At 38.4% G+C, this 12,430-nt stretch overlaps 1 protein-coding gene and 1 pseudogene across 2 annotated transcripts; both read right to left on the bottom strand.

The window, feature by feature from the left end:
- Positions 1-66: 66 nt before the first annotated feature.
- LOC110705640 (nucleoporin nup189-like) lies at positions 67-4,659 on the bottom strand. Of its 2 annotated transcripts, none has more exons than XM_021883540.1 (4): positions 3,452-4,659; positions 3,278-3,338; positions 2,413-3,000; positions 67-1,423 (listed from the first exon to the last, which is right to left on the bottom strand). In XM_021883540.1, the coding sequence occupies exons 1-4, from the start codon at positions 3,488-3,490 to the stop codon at positions 525-527; spliced, it is 1,587 nt and encodes a 528-aa protein (XP_021739232.1). In that variant the 5' UTR covers positions 3,491-4,659; the 3' UTR covers positions 67-524. The 2 variants fall into 2 exon arrangements, 1 of the variants encoding a protein (XP_021739232.1); XR_002508112.1 differs by having other exon boundaries at positions 854-922; positions 1,424-3,000.
- A 4,453-nt stretch (positions 4,660-9,112) lies between these two features.
- On the bottom strand, positions 9,113-10,909 carry LOC110705639 (annotated as a pseudogene).
- Between the last annotated feature and the right edge of the window lie 1,521 nt (positions 10,910-12,430).

The raw sequence follows: 12,430 nt of genomic DNA, 5'->3' as shown, positions 1-12,430 counted from the left end.
CGTCATTTAACATATACTATTGACATTTAATAAACATTCAATTAAAAAGATAGTGTACAAGAAGGAAAAAAAACAATAATAATTTCATTTCTCGATCTCTTACATAAAAGTGGTCACATGCAATTTAACTAGCTACCCTCATTGAATAATTAAGGTAGCTCACAATCTCATAAAAAATGACATTATCAATAGTTATAACTTTATGAATTCATGTTCCTTTTGGATTTAATCTAATGCTTATCTATCTCAACCCTTGGCTTAAACTTGAATCTTCAACATTTCGACTAAAATTATTGGATGCAAAAACCCCAAACTTATTTCTCAACTTTGATCGAGTTCATTGTTCATTGTAGCTAGATTGGCCATGCCAAGTCCCTTAAGTTGCCCCTGCCGCTTGGCTTAATTTTGTCCTTCTGTTTTACCTGCCCCAAAATCGTCCTTGTGTCCACCGAAATTGAACCCTTTAGAACCGTGAGCTTCCTTGTTAAATTTAAAGTTACCACCGAAATGTGCTTGGCTTTTTTCTACTCCTTGTGGTCCCCCATTGCATGGTTGTCAGGATAATTTTTTTCTTTCCTTCCTCCAAAATCAAACCCTCCAGATGCATGAACATCCTTTTTAAAGTTATAATTGTTGCCCGATTGTGTTTGGCCTTTACCTAACCCTTGAGCTTTTCCTTCACCTGAAAGATCCTTATTTCCTCCAAAATTGAAGCCTCCTGAACTTTTACTCTTTTTATCAAAGTTAAAGTTGGCTCCCATTTGTGTTTGACCTTTAACTGTTCCTTGATTTTGACCGATTGTCGAGCTAGATCCACCAAAGTTTAATCCTCCTGAGCCTTTAACTTGTTTATCTAAGCTCGAATTAGCATCTGACTGTGCTTCCCCTTTACTTGTTGCTTCAGTTTGTCCTTTTGTGTTACCTGCTCCAAAATCTTCCTTGTCTCCACCTAAATTGAACCCTTTAGAACCGTGAGCTTCCTTGTTAAATTTAAAGTTACCACCGAAATGTGATTGGCTTTTTTCTACTCCTTGTGTTCCCCCCATGGCATGGTTGTGAGGATAATTTTTTTCGTTCCTTCCTCCAAAATCAAACCCTCCAGATGCATGAATATCCTTTTTTAAGTTATAATTGTTGCCCGATTGTGTTTGGCCTTTACCTAACCCTTGAGCTTTTCCTTCACCTGAAAGATCCTTATTTCCTCCAAAATTGAAACCTCCTGAACTTTTACTCTTTTTATCAAAGTTAAAGTTGGCTCCCATTTGTGTTTGACCTTTAACCGCTCCTTGATTTTGACCGGCTGTCGAGCTAGATCCACCAAAGTTTAATCCTCCTGAGCCTTTAACTTGTTTACCTAAGCTCGAATTAGCATCTGACTGTGCTTCCCCTTTACTTGTTGCTTCAGTTTGTCCTTTTGTGTTACCTTCCTTCTGTCCACCAAAATTGAACCCTTTAGAACCGTGAGCTTCCTTGTTAAATTTAAAGTTACCACCAAAATGTGCCTGGCTTTTTTCTACTCCTTGTGGTCCCCCATTGCATGGTTGGCAGGATAATTTTTTTCTTTTCTTCCTCCAAAGTCAAACCCTCCAGATGCATGAACATCCTTTTTAAAGTTATAGTTGTTGCCCGATTGTGTTTGGCCTTTACCTAACCCTTGAGTTTTTCCTTCACCTGAAAGATCCTTATTTCCTCCAAAATTGAAGCCTCCTGAACTTTTACTCTTTTTATCAAAGTTAAAGTTGGCTCCCATTTGTATTTGACCTTTAAATGCTCCTTGATTTTGACCGGTTGTCGAGCTAGATGCACCAAAGTTTAATCCTCCTGAGCCTTTAACTTGTTTATCTAAGCTCGAATTAGCATCCGACTGCGCTTCCCCTTTACTTGTTGCTTCAGTTTGTCCTTTTGTGTTACCTGCTCCAAAATCTTCCTTTTGTCCACCGAAATTGAACCCTTTAGAACCGTGAGCTTCCTTGTTAAATTTAACGTTACCACCGAAATGTGCTTGGCTTTTTTCTACTCCTTGTGGTCCCCCCATGGCTTGGTTGTCAGGATAATTTTTTTCTTTCCTTCCTCCAAAATCAAACCCTCCAGATGCATGAACATCCTTTTTAAAGTTATAATTGTTGCCCGATTGTGTTTGGCCTTTACCTAACCCTTGAGCTTTTCCTTCACCTGAAAGATCCTTATTTCCTCCGAAATTGAAACCTCCTGAACTTTTACTCTTTTTATCAAAGTTAAAGTTGGCTCCCATTTGTGTTTGACCTTTAACCGCTCCTTGATTTTGACCGGTTGTCGAGCTAGATCCACCAAAGTTTAATCCTCCTGAGCCTTTAACTTGTTTATCTAAGCTCGAATTAGCATCCGACTGCGCTTCCCCTTTACTTGTTGCTTCAGTTTGTCCTTTTGTGTTACCTGCTCCAAAATCTTCCTTTTGTCCACCGAAATTGAACCCTTTAGAACCGTGAGCTTCCTTGTTAAATTTAAAGTTACCACCGAAATGTGATTGGCTTTTTTCTACTCTTTGTGGTCCCCCCATTGCATGGTTGTGAGGATAATTTTTTTCTTTCCTTCCTCCAAAATCAAACCCTCCAGATGTATGAACATCCTTTTTAAAGTTATAGTTGTTGCCAGATGGTGTTTGGCCTTTACCTAACCCTTGAGCTTTCCCTTCACCTGAAAGATCCTTATTTCCTCCAAAATTGAAGCCTCCTGAACTTTTACTCTTTTTATCAAAGTTAAAGTTGACTCTCATTTGTGTTTGACCTTTAACTGCTCCTTGATTTTGACTAGATCCACCAAAGTTTAATCCTCCTGAGCCTCTAATTTGTTTTTCTAAACCCAAATTATTACCACCCGATTGTGCGTCACCTTCACTTGTTGCTTCTGTTTGTCCTTTTATTTTACCTGCTCCATAAACTTCCTTGCGTCCACCAAAGTTAAACCCTCCAGAAATGTGAGCTTCCTTATTAAAGTTCAAGTTACCACCGAAATTTGCATAACCTTGAAGTTTGACATAGCATATAAAGATTTATATGAAGAGTTAGATATAATATCTTAAATGTAAAGTATATCACGTACTAATAAATTAAATATTACTATCATTAATAATTTTATGGAGGTGTCTTTGTATTCAAAGAGCTTAAATCCTTTTTTGTTTCTCTATTGAATGTTGGCAAAATATGAAAGGTTATGATCGAAAATGTGGAGAGTAAAATTACTAAATTAGCTAGTTTGAAGTAAACTACCAAGTAAAATCTTAAATAGTACTTGTATATACCTTTTTTTCCAAAATGTCCTCCTGGAATTATAAAGGTTGCTTCGGTGGCTATTATTGCTACCTGCATAAATCAAAAATCAAAACAATGTAAAAAAAACGCATTAGTCAAGTGAAAAGAAAATATATAAATTCTTTTTTTTTTTTTTTAATCTGAATAAAGATTTTGTCACTTACATAAAGAATAGTGACAATCTGTAGGATATATGACTCCATCGGAAATTATTCAAACTGAATAATAATTGATATACGAAGATTGATTTAAAGAATGGTGAAACTCTTCCTTTTTTTGTTTTCAAATTTTTTCTATATATATATATATATATAATTGTGATAATAAGCTAATTAGAAACTTTTTAATTTATGTTTTTTGGTAAGAAGTGAATTTAAATGGGGTATTTAAAGGCGTGAAAAAGTTGTATTGAGTGATTTTTAACCATATGTTTATTTGCGGAAAGTTTTACGATAATGCATGACTAAGACTGAGTTGTAATTTAGTTCACACAAATGTAACTAAAATTTCCTCAATTTGATCACACACGTGGTAGTATGTAACTATGATGAGATCTAGCTCACAAAAACGTTACAAATGTAATTGTTAGAATAATATTAGTTGATTTTAGGGAAAACAATCTAAGACTTATGGAGAGAATAATAAGGATGACCAATTCATACTAATATTATTTATTTATCTATCTATTTAGGTAACCAAGTGCAATTCGATTATTTTTATAAACATATATATTCTGTAAATTAAATATAGAAATCACTCATGCCACTTGTGACATTCTTTGATTTAATCTTTCATGGTTGTATCCAAGGTTAGATAACAAAATAACCTAGAATTAATTCAATACATTTACTTATGTTATCATTAGTTCATTTTTCACCCAACTTATCTTCTACGAGTATATTTAATAATCACAATCCCACCCCTTAGTTACCTTTCTAATTATCTAAACTATTGTTTTTCAATAAAAGCATATTATAAAAAAAAATTAAAAAAAAAACCTATATAAGAACTATAATAGTACATTTTACATTAAAATTATATTATCTGTAATCCATACATATATATCCATGAAATTACATCATATCGCCAAGAATAAGTACAACAATCATGCCAAAGAGGGACATTAAATTACCAAATAAACAAGTGCTATTTATTTTTGGGATTTGTTAAATATCGCCCACAAATTACTACATAAAGCCCACAAAATTCACTTGGTTTGACAATATTGCCCTTAACCTAAAAAAACACTCACACTCTCATCACTCACACTCTCATCGCTCATCTTCTTTGAACCTCTCTAAACAAAAAAAAAATTCAAACAACGGCAATGTCGAGGCGGCAAGGCAAGGAATTGGCGGCGGCGGCGGAGGGAAGGAGGTCCCAAGGAGGCAAGGTACAATTTGTAAAAAAAAAAAAAAAAAAAAGGAAAGACCGCCGTGACGGAGGTGGGGCGCCCTGGCTGGACGCCCAGCAATCCGTGGTGGCGCCAGCTGCAGACGCCGCCACCAGTAGGCTGGCGCCTGGGCTGGACGCCATAGCCACGGTTGTGGCGTTTATTCAAGGCGTCGCAGCCGTGGCTTTGGCGTCCAGCCCAGGCGCCAGCCCACTGGTGGCGGCGTCTGCAGCAAGCGCCACCACCGCTGGCTGTGCGTCCAGCCAAGGCGCCCCCCCCCCCTTTTTTTATATATATTTGTTTTAAAATATTGTTTTTTTTTTTGTGTAATATATTTTTGAATTGTTTTTATATTTTGTTGTTTATTTTTATAAATTTTTTCAATTTTGTTGTATTTTTTCTATATTTATATTTTGTTTACAATTATTTGTATGTTTTTAGTTTATTTGATTTGGGAGTGGTAGCTATTTTTCGTATAAATTTTTGTATGTTTATATATTTTAAAATTTTGTGTAGAATTCACTGGGTCGTCATGGTGCGGGGAAGAATGTAGAGCTTCTTAGTAGAAGCTATTCAGTGGAGAGGTCGGGGCATAGACATGTCAGATCCCGTGGTATTTCGGCCTCAGCTCGTAGAGAACGGATCCACCGTCGGGATGAGGATGACGATGACGATGATGATGCTGAGGAGGGTGACCAGGAGGAGGAGCAGGAGGAGGGCGCAGATGAGGATGAGGATGTGGACAATGGCAGTGGACCATATGATGATTACGGTCCATTCAGTCAGAGGGTTGATGACATGTACGAGACACATATGGTGGAGGTGCGTAAGGGTAGGGGTGGTAGGTTTGTTAGTAGATCTGGCACATCATCTGCGTCCACTGTATCTGGGGCAAGCAGGAAACGGTCGAGGGCCGGTAATGATTCTTGGGTTGTTAGGAGTGAGGTGCCCGGTGGGCCTGTTGACGGGAGTGTGATTCCTAGCTTTCTAGGACACATAGCTGCCCGTATTTGGGAGGACCAGGAGAGGCCTTCAGTTACGGGGTTGTTGAAATGTCATACCCGGGAAAAGACTTGTAGCTTTTTGCGTACATGGGCTGAGGCTTGGCCGGCGGAGAGCGAGATGTTCGAGCGACTGGAGGGCACTGGGGTGAATCACGTTCCTGCCACCATGCACGATAATATTGACAGTACGCTGATCACGGCTTTCATTGAGCGATGGCAGCCGGATACAAACTCTTTCCACCTTCCGTTCGGTGAGATGACGATCATGTTACATGACGTCGAGGCCATTCTGGGGATTCGTGTTGAGGGTAAACAACTTTGTGCTGTGGCTGATGCGGATCAGGCAGATTTGCTGGCGGAGTTGTTGGCGGTGGACAGGGCTGCACTGTACACCGAGGCGCTAGGTGTTTGGGAACACGGAGTTGATGTACAGCGAAATTGAACACGGAGTTGATGTACAGTCAAAATAATGATTTTGGCCGCAAGGTCCACCTCCCCACCGGATACGCCGCAGAGCGCCATCCAAGTCATCCTGGTACACATGACGATAAACATTTCGGTTAGAGGCAATTTCGCTGTACATCAACTGACGCACCAAACCGTAGTTGTCTTTGCCCATTTGAAAAACATCAGCCACGACCCGGAATCCGCAGTTACCATCTCCGACTACATCATTCCACCCTTCCAAGTACGACATGATGATCGCAGGTATCCTTTCCTTGTACGGAAACTGATCAACATCGTTTCTTCCTATTCACCATATAATTATAGACAGTTAAGAAGGCAGGAGTAACACTTTAAAACTATGTGCAATAAAAACAACCAAAACGTACCAGTTCTCAGGGGCATATTCACAGACGATGAAGATTGACTATGACTAGATGACGATGTCCGACCACGAGCACGACCACGACCACGGATATACTCAAACGCACTCTTGTTCCGCCGTTGTCGACCTCGAGGACGGTCAACTCCTTCGGGTTCCTCATAATCTAAGGTAGACAGGTGGAACATGTCATGAAGTACATGAGTAGCGTCACGAATAATAGAAGGATGGCTGGAGGACACTCGGTCGTACATCGAACGAAACTGCTCCAACTCCTCCTGTTCACGGTCGGCCGTTTGAGTGTCTGCATGCTCACCAATAACAAGCGTCCTCCAGAATGAATGGACCTGATCAACATGTAACGACGCCCTTTCTTCTGTAATAACGCGGTGAATGGTGCATGCGCAAGGTAATCCATGAGTTACTGAAATAGCACACCCACACCGAGCATACACTTCGTCAGCCAAGTCCCTCACCCTGTTCAGCTCAGTGAGAATCAACCCCAAGCAGTAATGCGACACACGACCATGGAGAATCTTAAATATAAAATGGTTATACATCGTACCATGTCGTCGTCTGGAGTCCTCTAGAGAGTTCCTGATGTCGTTCTTCTGAGTTTCAATTGACTTGTTAAGTCTATCGAACAGTGTATCCAAAGCAGCGGTCGATGAATCAATCCAGTCCTTGGTAGCTCTATGAGCGCTCTCAAATCTACATGTTGTAGTGTTCCCAAAATGAAGTACCTGGTTTGTCCAATATTTGACAAACTTTTCCCTGTGAGGGACCCATTGCTGCATCACATAGTCCACCAGTGCCGGACACCACTGGTATGAATCCCTGAAGTTAGCCAATGCTCGCTCATACGCTTCCTCTGTGGTAGCCTGTAGGATCTTCCGCCACTTACCATTCACCAATCTCTCTGCCATTTCCAAATTCTTCTTGAAAAGGTTGTAGGCTTTCACTTTCACGCAGTTGTTGATGTGCCATGTGCACAATAAGTGGTTCGATTCGGGAAACAGCTCTGCTATGGGGGCAAAGAGATCGCCCTCACAGTCGCTGACGATGGCTGCTGGATGAACATTAGGCCCGATGTAGTTTCTCAGCTTCTCCAACACCCAATAATAACTTGGAGCCGTCTCATCCTTGATGATTGCATGACCAATCAGAAAGTTCTGGTTCGTTGGAGTCATCCCCATGATCTCAACCAGTGGGAACTTGTACTTGTTTGTCTTGTACGTTGAGTCGATCAAAATCACAAATGGCCAAGACTTGATCATATCAGCACAATCAGGATGCACAAGGAAAAGATGAGTCACCTCCGCTGTATCTTCATCAGAATCAAACCAGAACAGGTAACCACGTGATTGTGCCTGGTGTAGCAGCTGCTGTATAGGGTTCCTTCCCTCTGACCGTTCAAACCTGAGTTGCTGTCTGACGTTGTAGATGTGTCTTCGGTTTGGATGGTCTTCTGAAAAATTTCTCTAACACAGATGCTAATATTTTAGCAGGCTTGACTTGAGCATCACTCATTTCTTTCACAACTAGTTTCGCAGCAGGACTTAAGCCGCTCAGTTGTCGATGACCCTCTTCATATACTATCATCTCATGGTTGTGATACCCCCATTTAGAGTAACCAATCACTTCCCAACCGTCACGACTCCGTAGTTGTCGAACCTTTACTCTGAACTCACACCCACAACCTTTCCGCTTTGTATCAAACCGAGTGGCTGTACGAAAATCTCTTTCTTCTCTTTTGCGATAATGGTCACATCTCAAAATGCATTCCATTCTACCATCCCGTTGAGATTTATGAGTTACTACTACCAAGCAAAATCCAGCTGCAATTGCAACCTGTTTTGCCCAATCAATCGTCTGTTGAGCTTCTTCGAATGGACCATCATGTCCAAATATCCCACTGTAATCATTTCCGTCTCCACCATATTCCTGCATCAATTATATATTACAATAAATACATTTAACGGATAATACATTTAATTTCTATATTTACACAGAATTAACACAAAAAAAAGCATAATTATATATAATCAAACTTAATTTTTATAAAAACCCAATTCGAATTTTCAAAATTAATTTTAAAAAAACCCATTTCGAATTTTTTTAAAAAATCATTTTCGATTTTTTTTTAAAAAAAAAAATTAAATAAAAAACAACAAAATCAAAAAAGAAAAAAAATTAATTTATAAGGGTGGCGTCTGCCAGGGCTGCCACAGCCACTGGACTGGCGCTTGGCAGGGCCGCCTCAGCCAGTAGAGTGGCGCCTGGCCAGGACGCCAGTCTGGTGGTTTGGGCGTCTGGGTTGGACGCCACTCTGGTGGTTCTGGCGTCTGGCTTGGACGTCCAGGCTACGGATTGGGCGTCCATCCTAGGCGCCGGAGCCACTCCGACGGTAAACCGTGAATTTTAACGGTGACTTACCTCGTTTTCCGTCGACGACGACGTACCTACGGCGTCCCCCGCATCTCCGGCCTGCCCTCCGGTCTCCCCCGGCGAGCCAGTACGGCTCCACATTTTTTAAACCGAGATTATTTCAATTTTAGAAAATGGGCATAATGGTCACACCAAATCATATTTGTGGGCTTTATATGGTAATTTGCGGGCGATGTTTAGCGTTTCACTTATTTTTTTGTATGCACACCAAATAACAAAGGTAATTTAATTAAATTAAATTATATGACATATAATAAATACTATAAAAAATAATATATAACTTATTTGGACACCCAAACAATGTGATCCTCCGGAAGGAAATGGCAAACGGGCACAGTCCCTGGCTCAACCTTAAGCACTTGGAAGGCCAAGTGCTTAGGGTTCCATTTCGACGTATCAACGTGACATATAGCCGCGGCCTTAACCTTTGTACCATCGGCGCCTACCAATGAGACCATGTAAGGTATTGTTGTCTCGGTCTTGTGACAATAATATACACCACAAGCAAAAAACATCTTGTGACATATTATTGCTCCCTTACATGGTACCTTTTTAACACCCATAAAATCGTACTTTTGCATCTTATTATCCTTCTCTACATAAGTAGAGACGGTGTCCAATTTTTTTTCCTAGCTTAGTAGTTGCATAATCAACCATAGACTCTAAGGAAGTCGCGCAATATTTATCTTCTCCTTGGATGCCCTTGGCTTCACACTCCTTGATAGTCTCCTCCATGTCTTGTGCTTCTTGTGAGTTCGTTTCCACGTGAAACCGGCTCAATATCTCAGGTAGTTTTTTCGACGAGAAGGGAATTGATTTAGTAACTTTACGGGGCAACAAGGGAGCTACGTTGGTGGTTTTGGTGAAGTGTAAGTTCATGTGAGTTCCGGGTTTAAGGTCTTTTTCTTGGAAAAATAGGGCTACACTTTGGTTATCTTGGATTTGAGTCTTGGTTGCGGCATATTGGTAAAGAAAAGGTGATGGTTTGCCTTTGTGGTGGACGTCGACTGAGGCGTGTTTCCCCTTTGGACCGACGTCTACGGATGTTCCGCCTTTGCCAACGTGAACGTCGGCTGGTCCTTTGCCTGGTTTCCCAACATCCACATCAACTTCGTTGCTTCCTACATGAACTCCCGTGCCGCCCTCTAGTAACAATAGTGTATGTAACAACCATGATATAGGGTTAGTAGATTTAAAATGTCAAATAATAATAGGCATGAACATACAATCAAAATACGTGTACATGATAGGCACGCAATTTTAAAATTCACAGGTAACATATATATATTCAATTTTTTATTTGATAATATGTGTAAATAACAATGATACATCATAATGTTAACAAAAGATTACAGTACAACTATATTTTTTAACGTTGTAATAATAATGTACAAGGTATTATTACAATCAATTAACCTGTATATAATAATATACTAACCGGTCTTTAAAGAGTCCTCAATGATCTTAGGCATAGGAGTGTTAGGCAACATCTTTTTCCAGTATTCTTCTGAGGATGAAGTTGCATGACTTCTAACTCCATACCCAACCTAAAAAAAACAATTAAAGGATTTCAATTAGTTTCTCTCTAATCATATATATATATATATATATATATATATATATATATATATATATATATATATATATATATATATATATATATATATATATATATATATATATATATATATATATATATAGTACGTATAACAAGTATACGTTTTAAAAGGCTAGGATTAAGATATTACAAAGAGAACAACGAATATCGATAGGAGACGGAAGTAGGACTCCATTGTAGTTAAGGTTATAAAGTTTAGTAGAGAACAAAAGGAAAACCAAAAAAAACTAAGGTAAGGTTGAGAAACACAAAGCAACAATCTTTCTGAAGAGTATGGCTATTAGCTAAGGGAGTGAGTGTATTTATAACAACTATTTGGGACGGATCGGGTAGTTTAACATAGGTTGTCTTGATTTATAAATATTTAAGTGTCACATTCAATTATGTTTAATCAATATAATTGTAGAAAAGACCTTTTGCAGAATTCTCTAGCAATCAAAATAAATGGTGGGGCGGATGTCAAATTGTTTAGCTGATTAAAGTTGGAAAAGTGGCATTAACGTCTGCATCTTTACATTGTTGTTTGCGACTCTCTCTACACAAAAAAAATGAAGGATGTGATGTTATTATAGCGGTATGGCCGATTTATCTCAAGAACTTCTAGAAGTTAATTAAGATTTTATTTTCAATAGTTTGTTGGATGATTAAATTGGGTTTTAATTATATATAGTTAGTAGATTATCTTTCAAAATAATTTAATTTAGTTGCCAATTTGCCATGCATGAGTATATGGACCTTTGAATTAAATTATATACTTTGTGGCTTATATATTTTGTTATAGCATGACCTTCTTAAACGACACATACATTTAAGGATGTTGTACGGCTGAAAGAAGAAAGTGTTAAAAGTGTTACACTTTATAATAAAGGCTAAGAGACTACTCTTATTATCATATGCTTTTAGAGTGGATCCTCCCTTAGTCTTATGAACTGAGTTCTTTTTTGGTGATATATGTGGCTTAGCTCAAACCCGTATTAACATGGTATAAAGAGTCGTGTGTGCCCATCATTTTGGATTTTCTTACGTTATGATGTTAGTTTATTCTTCATTCAATTGGATTATATCAAACTAAGCTAGCTTCATGAACAAACAAAAGAATTTTTTGTGTGTTTTGACCTACGTTAAGGTTATGGGGAGTATGATAACCAATTATCCCTTACTATGATGACTTAGTACGTAGCTATGTGCCTGACCAAGCTCATATTACACACTTTTTTAAAAAAAAAATATTGCACTACTAGTCTGAATCATTTTAATTTAAAAGTACTATTATGTAAGTCGTATAAAGAAAAGAAGGGAGTACATAGAGATCGATTGAGAGGGGAAGGGAATACTATTCCAACAACTTGAAATCACAAAACAATGAGTCATTAAATTTCAGAAGCTAATAGATGCATTATTGATTTATATCCTTTTCAATAACAAATTTTGGGTGACTTGTAAAATTTTAGTAGTCTACGTGCATACCATTACAACGAGCACAATTTCAACATAGTTATTGTAAGTTTCTTATTGAAATGGGAGATGATGAAAAAGTCAAAGACTTGTACTATGGTTAAACTTTGTATAGGGTTAATCGAGAATTAATTTAATTACCATTGGTTGCCTCTTAACTTGCCTTGTTTAGAGCTTAGCTACGTAAATAGAAAATTATTAGCTTCTAATTAACCTATAATATGATATGGACAAGTATATTATTGGTAAAAGTATCAAATATTTGTTGTAATGTGCAATCAATGCTTAGCTTGGCAATAGTCCTAATGGACTCCATAAGTCAATACACAAAGATAATTTGTTCCTTTATTACTTTGTATAATTAGTATTATTATTATTAAGTTGTGACTAGTTATTGTT

Source organism: Chenopodium quinoa, unplaced genomic scaffold (genome assembly GCF_001683475.1).
Source record: "Chenopodium quinoa cultivar QQ74 unplaced genomic scaffold, ASM168347v1, whole genome shotgun sequence".
Classification (NCBI taxonomy): Eukaryota; Viridiplantae; Streptophyta; class Magnoliopsida; order Caryophyllales; family Amaranthaceae; genus Chenopodium; species Chenopodium quinoa.
The sequence above is the reverse complement of the archived record's forward strand: the minus strand, read 5'-3'. Positions and strand labels throughout refer to the sequence as shown.

Excerpts from the sequence above, each read along its gene's own strand:
- LOC110705640 (XM_021883540.1), bottom strand. The coding sequence starts at position 3,490 with ATGGAGTCATATATCCTACAGATTGTCACTATTCTTTAT. Across the intron at positions 3,001-3,277 it reads AGGACATTTTGGAAAAAAAG|GTTATGCAAATTTCGGTGGT; the intron begins GTATATACAAGT and ends TCAAACTTCAAG. Across the intron at positions 1,424-2,412 it reads AAAGGAAGATTTTGGAGCAG|GTAACACAAAAGGACAAACT; the intron begins GTAACACAAAAG and ends GACAGAAGGAAG.